Source organism: Pituophis catenifer, unplaced genomic scaffold (genome assembly GCF_029215685.1).
Source record: "Pituophis catenifer annectens isolate HBS135680 unplaced genomic scaffold, rPitCat1.0.hap2 SCAF_13, whole genome shotgun sequence".
Taxonomy (NCBI): Eukaryota; Metazoa; Chordata; class Lepidosauria; order Squamata; family Colubridae; genus Pituophis; species Pituophis catenifer.
The window spans coordinates 6,791,870-6,815,343 of record NW_027256893.1 but is presented as its reverse complement, the minus strand read 5'-3'; the positions used below and the strand labels follow the sequence as shown (position 1 = coordinate 6,815,343).

General features: G+C 43.6%; 1 protein-coding gene across 1 annotated transcript in view; it reads right to left on the bottom strand.

The window, feature by feature from the left end:
* Positions 1-2,904: 2,904 nt before the first annotated feature.
* Positions 2,905-23,474, bottom strand: part of SLC12A3 (solute carrier family 12 member 3) — a 42,681-nt gene continuing 22,111 nt past the window's right edge. Inside the window, exons 13-26 of the mRNA XM_070953243.1 lie at positions 23,049-23,150; positions 22,203-22,358; positions 22,013-22,112; positions 21,032-21,143; positions 17,708-17,848; positions 15,214-15,320; positions 14,215-14,297; positions 12,724-12,792; positions 10,868-10,969; positions 9,294-9,405; positions 8,962-9,048; positions 8,196-8,331; positions 5,648-5,715; positions 2,905-3,043 (exon numbers count right to left, since the gene is read on the bottom strand). Of these exons, the coding sequence (XP_070809344.1) occupies positions 2,905-3,043; positions 5,648-5,715; positions 8,196-8,331; positions 8,962-9,048; positions 9,294-9,405; positions 10,868-10,969; positions 12,724-12,792; positions 14,215-14,297; positions 15,214-15,320; positions 17,708-17,848; positions 21,032-21,143; positions 22,013-22,112; positions 22,203-22,358; positions 23,049-23,150 (1,514 nt within the window). The remainder of the gene's footprint in view (positions 3,044-5,647; positions 5,716-8,195; positions 8,332-8,961; positions 9,049-9,293; positions 9,406-10,867; positions 10,970-12,723; positions 12,793-14,214; positions 14,298-15,213; positions 15,321-17,707; positions 17,849-21,031; positions 21,144-22,012; positions 22,113-22,202; positions 22,359-23,048; positions 23,151-23,474) is intronic.

Genomic DNA, 23,474 nt, shown 5'->3' with positions numbered 1-23,474 from the left:
TAAAAGCATTTCTTTAAAAGCGATTTTTTAAAAGCCTCTCTGATGATCCCTGCCAAGTTGCCTGATTGTCAGAGAGGCTTTTCAAAGCATTTTTTTGCAACCTCTTTGGCCGAAGAGGTAGAAAAAATGCTTTGAAAAGTTTTTTTCTTAAAAAAAAGTTGGCCACGCCCACCCAGTCACATTACCCCACCACCACCAAGCCATGCCCACAGAACCGGTAGTAACAAATTTTACATTTCACCCCTGGTCTTCACCTAGTGTCCAAAGAAGCACACTTGCCCGATAAGAGACCTGTGTCCTCTAAGACAGGGGTCTCCAACCTTGGCAACTTTAAGTCTGGCGGACTTCAACTCCCAGAATTCCCCAGCCAGCTTCTGGGAATTGAAGTCCTCCAGGCTTAAAGTTGCCAAGGCTGGAGACCCCTGCTCTAAGATAAAGAAGCCTGGAACTGCACCCCAAGGTATTTATATCTGGTCTGTTGGGGTTCCATTCATTTGCTATTCATGTAACCTACTGTTGTATTGTGCAAACACAAGCATTTTGATTTTTGAATATATAAGTTGCTAGAAGTTGGGGTTTTTTTAGGCAAAAGAAAGCCAATGCCCTTCATATTCTCACCTGGCGGGTAAATAAAATGCTTATGTAATATGCATCTAACCAGGCTGAAAGTGCACAATCTGCTAACATTTGGGGTGTCATCAGTGATGGGATTCAGCCGGTTCGCACCACTTCAGGAGAACCGGTTGTTAACTTTCTGAGCAGTTTGGTGAACTGGGTGTTGGAAGAAATCATCAGGGCAGAGAACCAGTTGTTAAATTATTTGAATCCCACCACTGGGTGTGATGATGAGTGAGAGGAGACAGCCTGAATTATGGAATTCAGGACAAAATATATTGAACTTCTAGGACCTGCTGCCCCCTGCTGGCTCACTGAGGAACTGTAAACTCAATGTAAACAAATAGAGCAATATCATGGAAATTATATTGATTTGGCGCCCTGGGTGAGAGACACTGCTTAGGAAATCCCATGTTCAAATCCCAAGGAAAGCTCTTGATGCTCCATTCTACCCCAAACCCAGTCAGCCCAGTGTGATGTCCTGTGTGGTTTCACACTTAGCACTAGAGGTTTTTTGCAGTGGTGAAATGTATAATTTGTTACTACCGGTTCTGTGGGCGTGGCTTGTGGGGGGGGGTGGTAATGTGACTGGGTGGGCTTGGCCAATTTTTTTTTTTTTTAACTTTTAAAAGCATTTTTTCTACCACCTCTTCAGCTGAAGAGGTGGTAGAAAAAATGCTTTTAAAAGCCTCTGATGATTAGGCAACTCAGCTGGAATCCTCAGAGCCTTTTAAAACCCAGCTGAGTTGCCTGATGGTCAGAGCCTTTTGAAAGCATTTTTTTTTACAACCTCTTCGGCTGAAGAGGTTTTTTTTTTACTTTTAAAAGCATTTTTTCGGCCAAGGAGAAAAAATGCTTTTAAAAGTAAAACAAAAAAAAGCCTCTAATAATCATGCGGCTCAGCTGGGCATGGGGGGGCAGGGATTTTTGCTACTGGTTCTCCGAACCACCCACTGCCATCGCTACCGGATCGGGTGATCCGGTCCGAACCGGGAGCATTTCATCCGTTTTTTTTAGTATATTAGCATAATGCAGGGGTGGTTTTCACTTACCTTGACCACTGTTTCGCCCTGCATGCTCGCTTCGTGCGCATTCTGTCCACACATGCGCCCGGCCTTCCATGCGTGTGCTTTGCTCACTCATGCGCATGTGTCCAACATTAAAAATGTGCCTAAATAGCACAACTTGGAGTTGGGGCAGGGGGGCAGGGGGGCAGGGAGGCGGGGCGGGCCCACCCGCTATCGCTACCGATTCATCCAAACAAGTGCGAACCGGCTGAATACCACCTCTGGTGTAATGCAAAGAAATGCAACTAGAAGATCAAAGGGCCTGATCTGATCCCTCTGATTTCTAAAAATTGCTGTAAAGGTGTCATCTTTGTGCACCATAAGCTAAACAAGTCAGATCAAGAACGAACTGCTATATACGTATAATAGGCTTAGTTTGTTGAATTTTAATCTTGATTATTTCTTGGGTGGCTCATGCCAGGTGGATGAGTCCAGCTCATTCAATTATTTTATGATTTGGCCAGTGGTGGGTTTTAAAAATTTTTACTACCAGTTCTGTGGGTGTGGCTTGGTGGGCGTGGCTTGGTGGGCATGGCAGGGGAAGGATACTGCAAAATCCCCATTTCCTCCCCATCAGCTGGAACTCGGGAGGCCGAGAATAGATGGGGGCAGGGCCAGTCAGAATGTTTACTATCGGTTCTCCAAACTACTCAAAATTTCCGCTACCGGTTCTCCAGAACTGGTCAGAACCTGCTGAAACCCACCTCTGGATTCGGCGTAGTACAAGAATCCAGGAAATGGGTTGATTCAGTATTCAAGATGAATATGCAGTATCTGTGAACAGATACCAATGTATTATTAGTGAAATTATTCACTAATATATGTGCTTTCCAGCTACTGTATATTCAATTTTAATTAAATGCCAGTGCTAATGAAATTCATTCAGATGTAGTCAATGTTGCTTTGGGAGACCTTCAAATCTTAACCATTCCAAATTAATGACGTGGCCTGTTTATGTGAACCCCTCCAATTGCAGCTTCTTTTTCCAACCATGATTAAACAAGCCATGATTCAGCACAAGGAACAAACCCAGCCAATATTGCAACGTTAAGAGTTCTGAAGAAGAGGATTCTTACAACCCAACAAAACATGTTTTCCACCATCGGTCTTTTATTCTTGGCCTTCATCCCTGCAATGCAGCCTCTTGATAGCTCACCAGCAAAGCAGGATCAGGCTGGAAATTTCTTCTCCAGGTTGCAATGCTCCCTGGCCCAAGAAGGTCCTACTGACAGTAAAAAGTCAAGACGTTTTCCTGGTTGCCTCTGATCAGGATCACGGGAGACCTCAGATCTTGCGAGAGGGTCTCCAGCCAAGCCATGTACAGACTACTGGGACATCCCTTTCGGCCAACTGGCATAGTTCTGAAAATAGTGACAAGGAACAGGAGAAAGAAAACAAGTTTGTGTTTGTCTATCATGAATCTAACTCTTCTGCCCCAGCTACGGACCCCAAAGAACGCAGCACACACAAACTCTATACAAAGCTTATTTTACTCAAATAACTTAGTCTTTATCAATCAAAGGCTGTTAATAAACTGTCTTAACAGCCTACCAGAATTCTAAGATAAGGTAATCACAGTCTTACTAGAGTTGGCAGAAAGCCCAGAAGCAATTTGCAGAGAATCCAGACACGAAGGAGAGCGAACTAAAGTTGTTCCCTACAACTTGCTGCAATCGGCGTTCCTCCTTAAATAGGCTAAGGGAGTGGCCAATTAGCCCCAAGCCTTACTCTCGAGGAGACCTCCTCCTGAGGAGCCACTCCTGCCTTTTGGCAGCTCTGCGCGCCCGTGCATCGAGAAGAGGCTCCTCCTCTTCGTCCTCTTCACTTAAAGGAGGTTCTGAAGGTTCAGAAGGCCCTGGCTGAATCCCCGCCTCTGGCACCACATCTTCTCCAGCCTCCTTACTGTCCGACTCGAACGCCAGCTGGATTCTCTGCAAATTGCTTCTGGGCTTTCTGCTAACCTTAGTAAGATTGTGATTACTTTATCTTTGGTTTCTTGTAGGCTGTTAAGAAAGTTTATTAACAGCCTGTGTTTGAAAAAGACTGAGTTATTTTAGTAAATTAAGTTTTGTACAAACTTCGGAAATCTGAACAGTTACCCACAGAAGACAAAATAATAGCTAAAATTACAGAATGTGCAGAATTGGATAAGCTCACAAAAGAAATACAAGAGAAAGATGATACTGATTACTATTTAGTATGGCAAAGATGGTACAGCTGGCTGGAGGCAAAAATAGGAATATAAAGATGACTTTCGATTATTCAATAGAAATGCATAGAACTAAATAAGGAGTCAACTATATATGTATATATATAACTAAGTAAATAGGTGACTGTAGATATTGATACAAATAGAAATATGAAAAATAACTCACCGGTGTATTATCTTCTAAGAGTCAGTCATTGGACTGAATTGATGTGTGTTCGTTTTATATGTTGTTTCAATGTATTTATGTTGGTTTTGTTTTTTCTTTTTATTATTAATAAAAACTATTAAAAAAAAAAAGTTTTGTACAAACTTTGTGTGTGCTGCGTTCTTTGGGGTCCGTAGCTGGGGCAGAACATCCAGGTTGTCTTGTCTGGAAGTTGAGCCATGGCAACTCTACTAATTTTTGTGTGGGTTTGAGTTGTTTCGCTGCCCATCCAAGCAGCTTCTTCAGTCTGAATAATGTTGGTTAGAGGAATAGGCAGAGTCGGTGGAATTTGCAAACTTCCTAAATTCTTAGGGGTATTCCTGCACCATAAAACATAGAACATAAAATAATAGAGTTGGAAGGGACCTTGGAGATCTTCTAGTCCAACCCTTCGCTCAAGGCAGGAGACTTTATACCCGTGATGGCAAACCTATGTTGCTCATGCCACAGGTGGCACACAGCGCCCTCTCTGTGGGCATGCGACCCATCGCCCCAGTTCAGCTCCGCCACGGATGCATCTGCGCCTCCTACAGGCCAGCTGGTCATCTCTGCTGCACATGCGTGGGGGCGGGATGCATGTGGGAGGCGGGGTGCATGCAGGGGGTTGCACGTCAATGCGTGGGGGGAAGGGGGCATGTGGGGGCACATGTGCATGCGCAGGGGCAGGGTGCGTGTGGGAGGCCATGAGCATGTGCAGGGGGTGGGGCACATGCATGCACGGGTGGTAGGACACATGCAAGGGACCACAAATGCATGTGTGTGGGCAGGGCCCATGTGCGGGGCCCATGTGCATTGCATTTTGGGGATTCAGCCACGCACGCATTTGCGCATGTTTACACGCCCTTTGGCCACTCAGTCTGGAAAAGATTCGCCATCACGGCCCTCTACCATTTCAGATAAATGATTGTCCAGTCTCTTTTTGAAAGCCTCCAGTGATGAAGTACCCACAACCTCTGAAGGTTTGAGTGGTTGATTGCTCTCACCAGTAGACAATTTCTCCTTACTTCTAGGTTGCTTCTCTCCTTGGTTAGTTTTCATCCATTGTTTCTTGTCTTGCCTTTTGGTGCTTTGAAAAATAGTTTGACCCCCCCGTCTTTGTAGGAGCCCCTCAAATATTGAAACATTGCTATCATGTCTCTCCTACTCCTTCTTTTCATTAGACTAGACATACCCAAATCCTGTAACGGTTCTTCACATGCTTTAGCCTCCAGCCCCAAAATCATCTTTGTTGCCCTTCTCTGCACTCTTTCCAGCGTCTCAAGTTTTCTTCTCCAAAGTGCATGGCAATATTCAGTGAAGATTCTCAGTCATCCAGGAGAATTGTCTGGAAATTGAGTGATGGCAACTGGAATTATTAACTTGTTCAGACTGAAGAAGCTGCTTCGATGGGCAGTGAAGTATATCTCAAACTCCCCAAAATTAAGCTCAGTTGCCATGACTCAATTTCCAGACTAAGCCAACACGCTCCTCCAACAGCTTTTCCTCCACAGTTTCCACCCCTAGAAACTCCTAACGAGTAGGGTTTACTCATTGGTGACTTCTCTTACTTACATGAAAATAAGGGCAGCATCGCGAGAATAGTCCAGCAAAATTTCATTCATTCTCACTTGTCGAAGTGACTGAAATAGAAAGTAGAAAAGGCTCAGGACAGGTAATGTTAGGACAGCAACCAGAAAAACTCTTGACAATGGGTCAAGTAAATTTCTTTATTGTTGACCACCTGCTTACAAGAATCTTGCCAGATTGTCTGCCTTCTCTTGGGAAATGGCAGGTATAGACTTTAAGGGTTTCAACTCAAACATTTTCTCCTTTGAATGGACTCTAAGATGGAAGGTCTTTTAAGCCACCTATTGTGACATTCTCTCCTTCAGTTGGTGGTTCCACCACATAAAGAAATATGTGGTTTTGTGGGTTTTGTTGTTGTTGTTGTTGGGTTGGGTTGTTTGTTTGTTTTTTTTTGGAGATCCAGACAAGAATCCACTCCCTACTTTGGTCCCTAGCAAATGTTCTGGAAAAAGAACCCTGCAAATGAGTTTGGAGGTTCTCTATAAAATATATAGGAGCCTGGATAGCTCAGCAGACTAATGCATTGTAATTTAACTCCAGCTGTCTGCAATTAGGAAGTTCGAATCTCGCTAGGCTCAAGGTTGACTCAGCCTTCCATCCTTTCTAAGGTAGGTAAATTGAGGACCCAGTTTGTGGGGGCAATAAGCTGACTTTGTATAAAATATACAAAAGTATGAAGGCTATTGCTTAACGCATTGTAAGCCGGCCTGAGTCTCCGGAGAAGGGCGGCATATAAATCAAATTTTAAAAAAAAAAATTTAAGAAGAACCTGGCAAGATCAGACCAAAATTCAAGTCTAGCTTTCAATGTCACAGAGCAACCGATCAGATGCATCCAGAAAAACCACAAGATAGAAGGTTCAAAGTTCTCTTCCACCTTAAACCCCAACAGTGCAAACAAGAAGTCAAGCCAGATTTCACCAGGATCACAAGGACAAAGCTTTTGCGATATACCTGGGCAGAGGTCCAGAAACTCACAATGGCCCTGCCAATCTGGGTCTGACTCCATAATGCATATATTAAGTCACAGGATTTGCATTCTGACCTCATGATCAGAATCTCTTTTCCCATCTTTTTTCCCAGCTCTTTTCCCAAGCCCTCTGCTTCCACCGACAACCAGGGATACATGGATGAATCTGATCCCTTTCAAAAATCAAGTCAAATTCACAGTTTCAGCTGCATGCGTCAAATCCAGTCGTTCTGATTCTTCTCTCTGATTCTAACAGACTTGAGAAAAGGAGGGGGTCAACTTTAATCATTTGATCTGGATTTTCAATTCCGTTTGGAAAGCGGATTCAGTTCAGCTTTTGGGTAGAATGGCTGTTGAATGTCCAGATCAACACTGGAATAACATTCTTATTCTTCCCATAAGAGAGTAGGCTTGAAAACACCTTCCAACAGAATCATCATCTTCTTTTAATGACCCCATAATCCCTTGCGGGGTGGAATCTGGGCAATCGAATGGAGCTAGCAGAGAGTTTACTGGCCGGATGCCCTTCCTGTTGCCAATACGGAGTTTTGTTCCGCAGATATATTCCAGGGGCGGGTTCTAAATTTTTTTACTACCAGTTCTGTGGGCGTGGCTTATTTTGTGGGTGTGGCTTGGAGGTCATGTGACTAGGTGGGCGTGGCTAGCTGGTCAGTCATTTCTGGAAGGTCCTCGCACTTACGACCAGTCCTCGCACTTACGACCCGACTCATTTGTTTGCTTTTAACACTGATCAGCTGTAGGGCGGCCCTTTGAAGCCCCGCGGCAAAAGTTTAAACAGTTTTTTTCCCTCTAGTCATCAGCTGGGACTCAGGAGGCAGCAATAGATTGGGGGTGGGACCAAATAAAAGGTAAGAATAACTTGGGGGTGGGGGTGGGAGGGTGGGGTGGGTAGAACTGGTTCGGTGACGTCATATCGTCACTGCTACCAGCTCGGCCGAACCGGACCGAACCGGGAGGAACCCACCACTGATATATTCTTCCTGTGCCCAGAGAGGGAAATATCTGCCTCTACCTAGGATCGAACTCACAGCCTCCTGATTGTGAGGCGAGAACTCCACCTCTAGGCCACCGCACCACTCCCCTTCCAACAGATTGTAAAAGGAATTCTAAACTTCCCTGACAGGTTAGCCAGGTCGACCAAAGGTGTCAGGTTCAAAGACTTGGAGTCAGAAACAGATGAAACACTCTCCCTACTTCCCCCCCCCCTTTTTTTTTTTTTTTTATTTGATTTATATGCCGCCCTTCTCCGAAGACTCAGGGCGGCTTACAATGTGCTCAGCAATAGCCTTCATCCTTTTTGTATATGTATATTTACACAAAGTCAGCTTATTGCCCCCACAAACTGGGTCCTCATTTCACCTACCTTAGAAAGGATGGAAGGCTGAGTCAACCTTGAGCCTTGGCGAGATTCGAACCCTGCACTAATTGCAGGCAGCTGGTCTTAATAACCAGCTTAATAACAGGGTGCCTTAAACCCCTGTACTACCAAGGCTCTTTTCTTGTCCCGATGTCTGAAAACAACCCCAGGGAAGGTCATCCGAACCTTAGCTTTGTTTTTTGCAACCTCTTCATCAGAAATTTTCCACGGGCAGCCGTGACGCATCTCGTTCACCACCGCATCGTCTTTGAAGCCATCGTTCAGTCTGAACGGAGCGATCAAATCATCAAATCTCTTCACGCTAGGGACAAAACCACCGTGAGTTTCCATTGGGAACCTTTTACTTTACTTTACTTTTATTTGATTTATATACCGCCCTACTCCCGAAGGACTCAGGGCGGTGAACAGCCAACAATAAAATACATACATACAAAATTTAAAAAGCAGAGATAAAATCGAATTAAATAGTTGACTCTCCACCTGAGGGCTGACGGACGGCCCAGGCTCCGCCTCGGTCTCTCTCTCTGGGCCAACTCCACTCCCTCTTCCCCCTCGGAGCTCTCAGGTTGCCTTGATGCCCTGACTCCCACGCCTCCTCCTCCTCCTGACTTACAACTGGTCCTGACACTTACAACCCTCACATCATCCTCATGGTCACATGATCAAACTCCAGGCACTTGGCAACTGGCATGTATTGACAAGGGTCACGGGATTGCTATGGGTGACCTTCCCAGCCAGCTTACAACAAGCAAAGTGTCGGAAGCTGGATTCATTTAATGACCACTGTGTAATTTACTGTATATAAATACATTTTTAACTGGAATAGGTTTTATGGTTGGATGCTGAAGTATTGGTCCATACATTAATGCATAATAACAATTCCAATTGCAATAATAATAGTAGTAGTAGTAGTAGTAGTTGTAATGTTTACTGTTCAGGTCGGGGTTTCTGGTTAATGTCTGGAAGGACGTGAACCTCATGAAATCCAAGCCGAAATTTGCTTAATAAAGAGACAATCCTAAGGAAGGGGAAAAAAATTAAGATGTGGGGAAAAAAAGTGATTTCAACCATCTTTATTTTATTTATTAAATTTATATTTCTAAATTTGTATTTATTTATTAAATTTATATGCCGCCCCTCTCCGGAGACTCAGGGCGGCTTTATAATATATTTCCCTGTTTTGATGCTTCCCCCAACTCCATTTCTCCATATAAACGGTGTATTTGGGACACACCAGCCCTGAATTCCGTAGGTGGAACTTACGCCTTCCGCTCTTCGTCCATTCGGTTGATCTGCCCACCGACAAACACCCGGATCTGACATTTCCCCCATCTCTTTTTGCGGCCGAGGAGATAAGGGACGAGAAGAGTTAGACCTAGTGATGGAAAACCACAGAGGAATCTCAATAACCAACACCCCCTTCTTCTCCTGATTGCATTTAAATCCTACTTAGAACACAGAGTACTAGAGATGGAAGGGACCTTGGAGGTCTTCCAGTCCAACCATTCCTTCTGCTGTGGCCTGTTGGCCGCCGGCTCCTCCAGCAACCAAATCAGAGGAGAAGGAGGCATTGTGGGAGTCAGGGCCTGCATCAGGGCAACCTGAGAGCTCTGAGGGGGAAGAGGGAATGGAGCTGGCACAGAGAGAGAGAGAGAGAGAGAGAGAGAGAGAGAGAGAGAGAGAGGGGCAGAGCCTGGGTCGTCCGTCAACCCTCAGATGGAGTCAACAGCCCCCAGGTCTGGAGGTGGCTGACGAGGAAGAGGAGGAACAGCTGGGTCCAGTGCCTGACATGCAGATGCGCAGAAGGCAGAGGAGAGGAGAGCAGTGGAAATCTATGGGCCGGTCCTTGGAAAGGAAGAGCCACCACTGCTAGCAAAGCCCCACCCTAGCTCTGGGGATCAAAGGCAGGGGGCGGAGATGAATAGGTGTGGCAGACAACTATTCATCTCCCTGCCAGACAGACTTGTTAGCCTGCGTTGAATGAGAAACTTTTTGTCGGGGCTGCTGGCGCTCCTAATAAAGGAATCATTGATTTAACTTCAGAGGGTTTGTCGCAGTGGTGGGTTTCAACATTTTTTACTATCGGTTCTGTGGGTGTGGCTTGGTGGGCGTAGCAGGGGAAGGTTACTGCAAAATCCCCATTTCCTCCCTATCAGCTGGGACTTGGGCGGCAGGGAATAGATGAGGGCGGGGCCAGTCAGAATTTTTACTACTGGTTCTGTGGGCATGGCTTGGTGGGCGTGGCAGGGGAAGGCTACTGCAAAATCCCCATTCCCACCCCAATCCAGGGGAAGGATTCTGCAAAATCCCCATTTCCTCCGGATCAGCTGGGACTCGGGAGGCAGAGAATAGATGGGGGGGGCAGTCAGAATTTTTACTATCGGTTCTCCGAACTACTCAAAATTTCCGCTACCAGTTCTCCAGAACTGGTCAGGACCTGCTGAAACCCACCTCTGCTTTGTCATGCTTGGGGAGCTGGGTCAGAACTACCTTCCCAAAACTCAACCCAATGTAAGATGATGAGATCTCAGGGAGTCAAGTTAGCTTCAATAAGAGGGTAGATTATGATTCTACATCCTGGAATGAAACAATGTCACTGCTGTCATTTTTAGAAAAGAAAATCAGAGTTCGGGCAGTTAAGAAGCTACGGGCTGGTTGACCAAAAGCATTGGCTGGGTATTGCCTACTAAATTGCAACCCTTTAGAATCCCTACTGAGACCTCCAGAACTGAGAGAATGCTAGAAAACCCAGGAAAAAAAGAAACAAGAGTCCATTTAGCAACTACAAGGCTCGTTTTCTTCTTGAGCCCTACGTGAGAAGGGCGAGCCAGCCTTACCTCCATCATCAAACAGCCAGTAGATATCAATAGTTTTCTTGCCTTGATCCTTCTGGAAAATGGTGCTCGCCTGTTGTTCTGCTACTGAAGCATCAGGATCCACTAGGAAGGGGGAAAGAAGGGGGAGGAGAAGGGGAGGGGAGAAGAGGAGAGGAGAGAGGAGTGGAGAGGGGAGCAGAGGGGAGAAGAGGGGAGGGGAGAGGGCAGTGGAGAGGAGAGGAGGGAGAAGAGGGGAGGGGAGAAGAGGGGAGAGGAGAGGGAAGAGGAGAAGAGAAGAGAAGAGAAGAGAAGAGAAGAGAAGAGAAGAGAAGAGAAGAGAAGAGAAGAGAAGAGAAGAGAAGAGAAGAGATATAATCTCTTCCTATTTTGTTATCAAAGCTGCAGCATAACTGCAAAGTTTCTTTCCTTTGAAACCAACCACCTCAAAAATGGGGGAATGGAGAACCAGCCTTTTCACCTCCAAATTCTCCCTTCCCTTCCCTTCTTCACCCATTTACTCCTTTCCCTTCTTTTCGTTCTTCACAAAGAATAACAGAGTTAGAAGGGACCTTGGAGGTCATCTGGTCCAACCCCCTGCTTAAGCAGGAGGCCCTATATCTTTTCAAGACAAATATTCCTTTCTTCTTAAAAGCCCCCGACAACTTCTGAATGCAAGGCATTCCACCAGTTGCTGATGGTTGAATGTTGAGTTTCCCTTCCCTTCCCTTCTTTTCCCAGAAATAACAGGCAATCATTCCTCAGAGTTTCATTTATATGTTTCTTTTGCAAATCCTAATCCCAACAGGTTGTCTTCTTTCTAACAATGCCCGTGTTATAATGGGATTGCAGAGGTTGAAAGCAGAATGAGTCCCAATTCGGCAAATGAGCCGAGGTGGCGCAGTGGTTAGAGTGCTGTACTACAGCTACTTCATCTGACTGCTAGTTCAGCAGATCAAATCTCACCGGCTCAAGGTTGACTCAGCCTTCCATCCTTCCGAGGTGGGTAAAATGAGGACCCAGATTGTTGGGGGGCAATATGCTATTTAGTATACTGTCGATTGTTGTAAGATGCCCAGAGTCCTCAGAGAGTGGGCAACATAGAAATATGATTAATAAAATAAATAAATAAAATAAATTCTCCTCAAAAATGAGAGGTCAGACTACTGCTTACACCCAAAGACGATTAAACCCATTCTGGTTTCTGAAGCATCCTTCAAGGCCTCACAATGACATTTCCTCTGACCACAGCTGCTGGCCAGAGAGATGTTGATAGCTGTTTAACAGATTAACAGAGTTGGAAGGGACCTTGTAGGTCATCTAGTCCCACCCTCTACCAGTGGTGAAATCCAATTTTTTTTACTAGCAGTTCTGTGGGCATGGCTTGGTGGACGTGATGTAGCTTGGAGGGTGTGGCTTGGTGGGCGTGGCAGGGGAAGGATACTGCAAAATCTCCATTCCCACCCCACTCCAGGGGAAGGATATTGCAAAATCTCCATTCCCACCCTACTCTGGGGCCAGCCAGAGGTGGTATTTTCCGGTTCTCCAAATTACTCAAAATTTCCACTACCGGTTCTCCGAACTGCTCAAAATTTCTGCTACCGGTTCTCCAGAACCTGTCAGAACCTGTTGGATTTCACCTCTGCAGCAGACCCTACACCATTTCTGACAGATGGCACTCCAGTCTCTTCTTGAAGGCTTCCAGTGATGAAGCTATCGCAACTTCAGTTGTGTTTGACAGAAGAGCTTCTCGGCCCACTGACAGCCTTGTGCCTTTGTCTGTAAGACACGGTTAAGTCTCCTGCAAATCTACCCCATTTGGCAAATATCATAATTCGGTGTATTATGTGAACCCAGTCAAAAAAAATTTCAGAACTGACATGTGCCTGTTACGGCAGGTGCTTCACTGCTTTTCTGAGGAACTTCTGCTGGATCAAAAGCTGGATTAACTGGAGACAGAAAGGAGACAATCAACAAGACAAATTTATAATATTCTGGACAATGAACAGCTTCCCGCATTTATATGGCACATCGTCATAATGACGGTTGCTTTATCTAGGATTAGACTGTTGAGTGAACTGAGCCATTGTACTTTTTTGCAAAAATGTATAGCTTAGCATGATGTGTACCCCCGTGATGTGTACCCAGTTAACTGTGATTTGATCACGAAGTTAAATTAAGTTTAGTTTAGTGCAGTGTAATGGAGTGTGGTCTGGATTCCCAGGAGGGAGGGGCTGTATTCCAGAAGGCAGCTTGGAAAGTTGGAGTGGCAGAAAGAGGATTAGAATGACTACTCCCTAGCGATTCCCAAAATATATTGAGAATCTAGAGTCGCCTCAGGGAGATGGATGACATAGAAGTGTAATAAATGAATAAATGAATCTATTAGTGATGGAAATAGTTGCTTTAGTCTGGCAAATGTCTCTAGGTGAAGAAAATTACTCCCAAGTAACTCCACATGTCACTCTTGATTCTTAGGGCCCAACGTGCAGTGTGTTACTCCAGCTACAACCACCAGTTCACAGAATTGATGGATGCATTTAGCAAACTTTTGTTTATCTAAAGCAGTTGGTTTAGATCAACAAACTTAATCAACTTAATCAAACTGAACACATTATGGCTTAGTGTTGGAGTTTCCCCCATGGGCCAGGAAGATATAATCAGGTTGAGGACATTTCCTTTGGTGTCCAGTAGGTTTTCTACCCACGCCATACAACTTTTTACATTAAAAAATAAATAAAAAGTAAAAACTTGCCATAAATCAAAACATCATTTTCCTGCATTATCTTTATTTTCCAGATAAAGATATCTGCATCCACAAAAAAAGTCAGGATGCAGTGGTGAAATCCAATTTTTTTTACTACCGGTTCTGTGGGCGTGGCTTGGGAGGCGTGGTGTGGCTTGGTGGGCGTGGCAGAGGAAGGATACTGCAAAATCTCCATTCCCATCCCACTCCTGGGGGAAGGATATTGCAAAACCCCCATTCCCTCCCCATTCTGGGGTCAGCCAGAGGTGGTATTTGCCAGTTCTCCGAACTACTCAAAATTTCCACTACCGGTTCTCCAGAACCTGTCAGAACCTGCTGGATTTCACCCTTGGGATGGTGTCTGGAGATTTGCAGGTGACATCCTTCCTTTTTTTTTACATGCACAATACCGTTGCCTTTGCTAAAATTAGCGTGTAAGGTATTTTGATGGATTGGAAGTCTGAGTCCTTTGAACGCAATTTCTCTTACAAAGCAGCATAAAAATGAAGACATATAAATCTACAAAAGGGCCTCTTTCTAAGATATGTCTCTGCTTCTGCACTTAAATCAGTTCAAGCCCTCTTCCTTGCACAATCTCTGGAGAAGTTTTTCTGGTGGAACTCACTGTGAGCCTGCATGATCCGAGAAATATTGAGTCCCTCCTTCATGCGCATCACGCATACTCCGTATTTGAAGTCAAAAGCATCACTGGAATAGCGGGGGGAAAAAGAAAAGCAAACTCAAATGTCAGCATGAGGGAGATTTTCAGAGGTGGACAACCTAAGATAGTATGGCACGAGTGAGTCCGTCTATCCCTAAATCTCTTTTCCCAAAGGAAGGCCATCCAACTCCTTTTTACTACAATGATGAGATATTTTTCTCAAAAGAACAGTTGAAATATACTTCATTTTTATAGAGCACTGCACACCAGAACAACTAGACACAAGAACAGTTTTTTCCCAAATGCCATCACTCTGCTAAACAAATAATTCCCTCAACACTATCAAACTATTTACTAAATCTGCATTACTATTAGTCTTCTCATCGTTCCTATCACCCATCTTCTCCCACTTATGACTGTATGACTGTAACTTTGTTACTTGTATCCTTACAATTTATATTGATATTGATTGTTTCCTAGTATGAGTCGACTGCCTATTTGTACCCTATGACTATCATTAAGTGTTGTACCTTATGATTCTTGACGAATGTATCTTTTCTTTCATGTACACTGAGAGCCTATGCACCAGAGACAAATTCCTTGTGTGTCCAATCACACTTGGCCAATAAAGAATTCTATTCTATTCTATTCTATTTTTAAAAAAAGAAAGCCAAATCTGCCCTTCTAACAGAATCTTCTCTCAATTTACTTATGTCGGAATGCATTGTGATTTCTTTAAAAAGCTGAAAAGCGTGATGCAATTTTTGGACAGATGCAAAATCCGCTCACTAAGTTTGAAGGGTGTGTGTTACTCCAGTAAGTCATCCAGACAGAGAGGATGCAACCAAAGACAGTTGCAACTGATTTATGACATTTTCCTGAAGATTTCAAGACCTTTTGAGAAGACTAGATTTGAGAAGTCTGGCTTAGAAGATTTTTAAGACAATGGCCAGTTGTACTTACTGCAGCATCCCAATATATTCTTCCACTGTCTGGGGATGTGCTGCCTGCCAGTTCTTCTTATATCCAAGCACCAGAACGTTAGGTTTCATTCTCCCAAGACCTGAGGCCTTTATCAAGAAAGAGATGGACTTTTAAACTAAAAATATTTTCTACATCCATTGTTACCAACCCTCCTGCATGAATAGAATAGAATAGAATAGAATAGAATAGAATAGAATGGAATGGAATGGAATGGAATGGAATGGAATGGAATGGAAAGGAATGGAATGGAATGGAATGGAATGGAATAATGGAATAATGGAATAATGGAATAATGGAATAATGGAATAATGGAATAATGGAATAATGGAATAATGGAATAAGAATGGAGTGGAGTGGAGTGAAGTGGAGTGGAATGGAATGGAATGGAATGGAATGGAATGGAATGGAATGGAATGGAATGGAATAATGGAATAATGGAATAATGGAATAATGGAATAATGGAATAAGAATGGAGTAGAGTGGAGTGGAGTGGAGTGGAATGGAATGGAATGGAATGGAATGGAATGGAATGGAATAATGGAATAATGGAATAATGGAATAATGGAATAATGGAATAATGGAATAATGGAATAAGAATGGAGTGGAGTGGAGTGAATTGGAGTGGAATGGAATGGAATGGAATGGAATGGAATGGAATGGAATGGAATGGAATGGAATGGAATGGAATAATGGAATAATGGAATAATGGAATAATGGAATAATGGAATAAGAATGGAGTAGAGTGGAGTGGAGTGGAGTGGAATGGAATGGAATGGAATGGAATGGAATGGAATGGAATGGAATGGAATGGAAGAATGAAATAAGAGTGGAGTTGAGTGGAGTGGAGTGGGATGGGATGGGATGGGATGGGATGGGATGGGATGGGATGGGAGAATGGAATAAGAATAGAATAGAATAGAATAGAATAGAATAGAATAGAATAGAATAGAATAGAATAGAACAGAACAGAATAGAGAAATTTTATTGTCACTTTAAATGTACACTAATCAGCATACATTAAAATGAAATTTCATTGCATTCAGCTCTCAAAGGAAAACCATTATGCAAATACCCACATACACCCACATATATGACACAGAGAAACATCATACTCTAGTTCAAATGTATACATGTACATGGCGGGGGGAAAAAGACTCCTGCGAATTTACAAGATGGGTGGCATAAGGAACAAACTAGTCTTGTGATAGATACTACTTCGAAACCTCCTTCCATTGGGGAGTAACACTTTACTTTCTATTCTATTCATAGGCTAGGAAGGAGTCCCTGCAGATTTTACTCCACTAGTTGTTGCAAACTTTAGGGGGTGTTGCTCATCTCCATTTCAAGGCCATTGAACCAGTGCTGTCCAAAGACATTTCCGTGGTCAGTCTATAGGATTGGGTGGCTATAATAATTTTAAACAAAGGAACAAATAAGAATTATTTATTTACAAGAAATACAAGAAACAATGGTTGGAAACTAATCAAAGAGAGAAGCAACCTGGAATTAAGGAGAAACTTCCTAACAGTGAGGACAATTAACCAGTGGAACAGAAGTGGTCTCCAGAAGTTGTGGGAGCTCCATCACTGGAGGCTTTTAAGAAGAGACCAGACAGCCAGCTCTATTCTATTCTATTCTATTCTATTCTATTCTATTCTATTCTATTCTATTCTATTCTATTCTATTCTATTCTATTCTATTCTATTCTATTCCACTCTATTCTATTATTATTTCTATTCTGTTCAATTATATTATTTCTGTTCTATTCTATTCTATTTTCTATTCTATTCTATTTTTTCTGTTCTATTCTATTTATTTTCTATTCTTTTCTACTCTATTATTATTTTTATTCTATTCTGTTCTATTCTGTTATTTCTGTTCTATTTTCTTTTTATTCTATTTTTTCTGTTCTGTTCTATTCTATTTATTTTCTATTTAATTTCTATTCTATTGTATTCTATTCTACTCTATACTACACTACTCTATTCTATTATTATTTCTACTCTGTTCGATTATATTATTTCTGCTCTATTCTGTTCTATTTCTGTACTATTTTCTATTCTATTCTATTTTTTCTGTTCTATTTTATTTCTTTTCTATTCTATTCTACTCTACTCTATCATTATTTCTTTTCTATTCTATTCTATTCTATTCTATTCTATTCTATTCTATTCTATTTCTATTCTGTTCTGTTCTACTATGTTATTTATGTTATAGAATATGTTCTATTCTATTCTATTCTATTCTATTCTATTCTATTCTATTCTATTCTATTCTATTCTATTCTATTCTATTCTATTCTATTAGTGGATAGTGCAAGCCCTGATAGGAAGACCCAAGAATTACTATAGATCATAAGAGCAAAGTTTTTTTTTTTAATAAAAAGCACATAAGAATTCCTCAAGCAAGCCAACTTCCAGTTCAGGTGGTCCTGGGTGTGATTAGCATTTCATTACTCCAAGGTTGATTTTACCTGCATAAGGACTTGTGCTCCAGTTCTCAAGTCCTCTGCTAAGATGCCTGTGTAGAAAGCTTTGACCTTTCGCTTGGTCAGCCATTTGATGTGGCCTTTGGAAGCAAGTCCCACTTCAGCATTCGCCTGTCTGGAGGGCCCCTGTGAGAAAGAAGCATAGGAAGGAGTCACAGTGACAGGAAGACGGGAAGAAACGCAGAGTCCTCAGTGTTCTCTGAGCTTGGTTGTTTGCTTGCAGACTTTTACTACCGGTTCTGTGGGCGTAGTGTGGTTTGGTGAGTGTGGCTTGGTGGGCGTGGCAGGGGAAGTATAATGCAAAATCTGCATTCCCTCCCCACTCTGAAGCCAGCCAGAGGTGGTATTTGCCGGTTCTCTGAACTACTCAAAATTTCCACTACCGGTTCTCCAGAACCTGTCAGAACCTGCTGGATTTCACCCCTGTCTGCAAACACACAACTGAGCCCTATTCTTTATGTACATGGTAAGAGCCACAGTGGTGCAGTGGTTAGAATGTAGTACTGCGGCTAATTCTGCTGATTGTCGGCTGCCAGCAGTTTGGTAATTCGATCCTGACTGACTCAAGGTTGACTCAGCCTTCCATCCTTTCGAGGTGGGCACAATGAGGAGCCAGATTGTTGGGGGTGATAGGCTGACTCTGTAAACCGCTTAGAGAGGGCTGTAAAGCTCTGTGAAGCGGTATATAAGTCTAAGTGCTATTGCTATTGCCCTTCCTTCCTTCCTTCCTTCCTTCCTTCCTTCCTTCCTTCCTTCTTTCTTTCCTTCCTTCCTTTCTTCCATCCATCCATCCATCCATCCATCCAGTATTGCAGGCTGATTCTGCCCACTGCCAACAGTTCAATCCTGACTGACTCAAGGTTGACTCAGCCTTCCATCCTTCCGAGGTGGGTAAAATGAGGACCCAGATTGTTGGGGGCAAGAGGCTGACTCTGTAAACCGCTTAGAGAGGGCTGTAAAGTACTGTGAAGCGGTATATAAGTCTAAGTGCTATTGATATTGCCCTTCCTTCCTTCCTTCCTTCCTTCCTTCCTTCCTTCCATCCATCCATCCATCCATCCAGTATTGCAGGCTGACTCTGTCCACTGCCAGGAGTTCGATCCTGACCAACTCAAGGTTGAGTCAGCCTTCCATCCTTCCCAGGTGGGTAAAATGAGGATCCAGTTTGTTGGGGGCAAGAGGCTGACTCTGCAAACTGCTTAGAGAGGGCTGGAAAGGACTGTGAAGCAGTATATAAGTCTTAAGTGCTATTGCTATTGCTACATCACACATAAAGTCCAACTATTAATTTCAGGGTTTCAAAACCCAGTTTAGTTGTTAGAAAACAGCCACGGTTTGTTAGGTGCTCCTACCAAGCTAAGCACTTAACGTAAAGCTTAAACTGAACATGGTTTGAATTTGGTTTAGTGTTTTGCTTCAGCCCAGTAATTCTAATCTGTAAACCACCAATTCAGTCAATAAGTTGTGACGTGGGCAATAAGTCATTAAACAAACCATGGGCTTGATACATGCCATCGGAAATTGTGGGAGCTTCATCACTTGAGACTTTCAAGAAGAGATTGGACTGCCATTTGTCAGAAATGGTGTAGGGTCTCCTGCTTGGGTGGCGGGGGGTTGGACTAGATGACCTACAAGGTCCCTCCCAACTCTGTTAATCTGTTAAACATTCTATGAATCCTGAGCACCGAGTCCAAGAACAAGAATCCATGTTTCATGGGCTTTGTTCATACAACATGCTTAAAAAGGTAGCCCAACATGCTAAGCTTGTTTAATAGTTACCCATGATAAGTTTAGAGGTGGCTAGTGGATTGTCTGTTGTTGTTTTTTTATTACACAAGAAAATGGGTTTAAATAATTCTGAAGTTATATTAAACAAATTGGGAAAAGGCAAACTTTTCTTCTACAAAAAGTTTTGATTTCTACAGCTCAACCTAGAAGTGTAGGCTCAGATTTCCTTTCCTGTTGAAACTAAGATTTATACGCCTCTCTTGGGTACTTGGTATTTTTTAAAAACCGCTTTGCTGGCCTAATTACAGAAAGGATTCAGACATTTACTTATTGAAATGGTCTTTTCCAAGAAGAAAAGAAAAAGAGAGATTGATTAATGGTGGAACATCTCCAGAGCAGCATGTCCTACGAAGATTGCATTTTCTCTTCTCCAAAAATTGTCTATTTTTATCCTGGCAATTCAGCTTGCAGATGAAAACCAATCTAGCAGTCATTCATTCATTCATTCATTCATTCATTCATTCATTCTTGCTTAATTAGCTGGGGATTGTTCCAGAAGGACAATTGTTGAAAGCCAAGTGTTGGCTTTGTTATCAGACTCCACAGACATCCTGTAAGTTCCTCTTGGCCTCTGCAGTAAACATGAAAGCTGAAGAGAAGTACTTGGGGCTGCTATATATTTGACGATATGGTAGAAGGAGAGCTGTGTTAATCCTTTGCTGCCCCAGATCTGAAGTTCTGATAGCATTTTTTGCAGGCTAATTTTATGAAAAGGCACACATTTTCACAGCCAGACTCCTCCTGATTTTTTTTTTTATCATTGACTGTATAAATGGTGGAGGGGAAGATTTAGTTGGCTAGCAACCTGCCGTTTGGATAGCAAAGGATCTCGCTTGGAGGTAAGCCACCGAAGCTGCTGAAATAGACACGTGCCAGCCATTAAATCTGCTTTTTGTTACTTGGAGCCTGCTGAGCTGAAGGCTGCAGTTCCATTTCAGGTCCTTAGCAGAGGGAGCATTGTGTCCCAGCTGAGATTAAAGCTGATGTTTCCTTTCCTCATGAGCCAACATTCTCCCAAGAATGATGGAGGGAGGGAGAAGGGACAGAGGGAGGGGGAGGGGGGGAGGAGGAGGAGGAGGAGGAGGAGGAGGAGGAGGAGGAGGAGGAGGAGGAGGAGGAGGAGGAGGAGGAGGAGGAGGAGGAGGAGGAGGAGAAGGAGAAAAGAAAGAAGACAGACAATGTCTGATGTTTAATTAATGACTAATTAAATGTCTACAAGGAAAAAACAAGCTCAGAAAGCACCAAGGACTCCTTATTTCAACCCCAAGCTACAAATATTATCCTTTATTAGAGAGAGAAAGAGAGATGGATAGATGACAGAGAGAGAGAGAGAGAGAGGGAGAGAGATGATGGTTGGTTGGTTGGATGGATGGGTAGATGGATGAATGGATGGATGGATGGATGGATGGATGGATGGATGGATAGACACAGAAGAAATAGGTAGGTAAACAATGGAATTAGATAGATAAAGATAGCATAGACCTGCAATTTCTTAATTATCTGGTAGGAACAAATACTCACGATCAACACATTCCCACAGATCATCAGACTCAAATTTTTTGTAAAAGTTCCCACAAAATCGACCAGTGCTGGGCGGAAGTTAGGAGGACCAGTCAGGACGAGGCATTGAGGCCTGAAGATAGAACAAGGAGATATTAGTACTTGACTATTTGCATGGAACCAGTCCACTCCTTCTGTGTGACTGCTCTTGGATTCCAGAAAGGACAAAAGAAGGACAATCACAACAAGCAGCTATCAATGGTGCACAAACGTCCAGGTTTTCATGGCTGAAGGGCAAGGCAGAAGCCCATCAACCTCCCTTTGCTCTTGCTTTGTCCTCCTTCATGACGTTGCATCTGAATTTGCATCATGGATCTTCCTGATGGATTGAACCACGAGCAAATTTGTAGCCAAACAATGGATGGGGGAAAAATGGAGTTTGGAATTTCTACCAAGCACCAAGATTCTTGGAGGGGAAAGCTGATTTTGGTAAACTTTTGCAGATCAGAGGAGGCCGGGGTAGAGTTCTCGGGGTTCGGCAGGGTTCAGGCGATCCTCTAGCCAATCGTTCGGCAAACCCCCAAATTCCACCCCTCCCACCCCACCCCACCCCTCCCAGGAGTCTCCATTCATCATTCCAGGTAAGTGCAGGGGCTGCGCAGAGGACAAAAAATGGGCTTACCGGATGTTCCAGAAGTCTGTAAACGGGCCTGTTTCCGGCCTCCAGAGGGCCTCCGGAGCCCAGGAGAAGCAGTTTTCACCCTCCCGGAGGCTCAAGAAAAGCCTCCGGAGCCTGGGGAGGGCGAAAACGCCCCTCCCCCCACCATGGTGCAGGCAGCCGACTAGGCCACACCCACCATGGCCATGAGCATCCAGCAATGGAGCAGGAAGCCCGTGGCTAAAGGATCTGAAGCCCACCCCTGAGAGGAGATATACTTACATGGCACCTGAACCTCACCGGCAAAGTCTCCCATTGAAACCCAGCGGCTTACAAAACCTTACCTGTAATTTTTAATATGGTCATCCACCTCATTGAGACTCAGAGAATAATTCAGGGCCATGTTATAGGAACCAGCTTGAACAGATGAGCCCCAGTTAACTCCTGGAAAGAAAAGTTACCTCAGATCAGTTCATTGTTTTATTGAGCAGTATTTTAATTTGTATTTTTTTTAAAAAAATATGTTCTACATACCAGGCTTCTTGTAAAGAACGTATCCGAGCAGGAACACCACAATCCCAATAGCAATGAGGGCAGCCCACCAGGTTAGCAGGAACATGATAATGACAGAAACGATGGCCCCAAACAGAGCTGCCCACTTGCTATAATATCTAAAGGAGGGTCTCCAACCTGAAAGGGAGAAAAATACTTGATATGAGTCAGTAGTGGTATTCGCTACTGGTTTGCATCATCCGTGATGATATTCGGGCGGATAAGCGGAACCTCCTACCGCCGGCGCTACCAGTTTGCCTGAACCGGGCAGACCCGGTAGAATCCCACCACTGATATGAGTCCATTCATAAGGCACTTCCAAACAACTCTTCAAATACTCTAAATAGCAATAGCACTTAGACTTATATACCAGTCCACAGTGCTTTCCAGCCCTCTCTAAGCAGTTTACAGAGTCAGCTTCTTGCCCCTAACAATCTGGGTCCTTATTTACCAACCTTGAAAAGGATGGAAGGCCAAGTCAACCTTGAGCCAGTCAACATCGAACTGTTGGCTATGGACAGAGTTAACCTGTAATGCTGCCTTCTAACCACTGTGCCACCGTGGCTCTTTATTATACCCTTTCTTTGCCTTTTTTGCAGAGTGAAGATTGGTCAGCATACGTAATGGTATGAGGGAATGACTTTAGATGGTGGGAAAAGAACAATTAGATAAGGGAGGGAAGAGCCCCCAGCAGCATAGCAAGCAGAGAAAGGAATTCAGAAAGGATCCCCCCCTAACTTTATGTTTCCTGGAAGGAAACTTCTGAAGCTCTTGAACCCAACTTGGTGGGTGATCTTTGCTGCTAAGCCATGGGATGAAAATCCTCACCTGGCGAGTTGGTGATGGAGGCATGGAAACAGCTGAAATTGATGAGCGCGTAGGAGCAGAGAAAGAAGTTGGAGATGATGGGAGCGATGGCATTCAGTTCCGCTGCGGAGAAGGCGGAAAGAGAGATGGTGAGTTTATTTGGGCCTATTGTTCCAAACACAGAAATTTGGCAATAAAAAAAAAAACGGGAGGGATTTTAGCACAGAAGTCGCAGTTTAGGGATAGAGATGCGGTAGAATTTTATCTGTCTGCAATTTTAGGTTGACGGATTGACATTTCCTGGGCTAACATCAACACTGGAACCTAGTTATTCTTTGGCATACAATGTAATAAGTCATGGATCGGATCTTCTACCTGTCAATGATTAAAAATGGTGTATAATTGGTAATTCTTTGTACTGTCTTTCCAAATGCAGGTAGTCCTCAA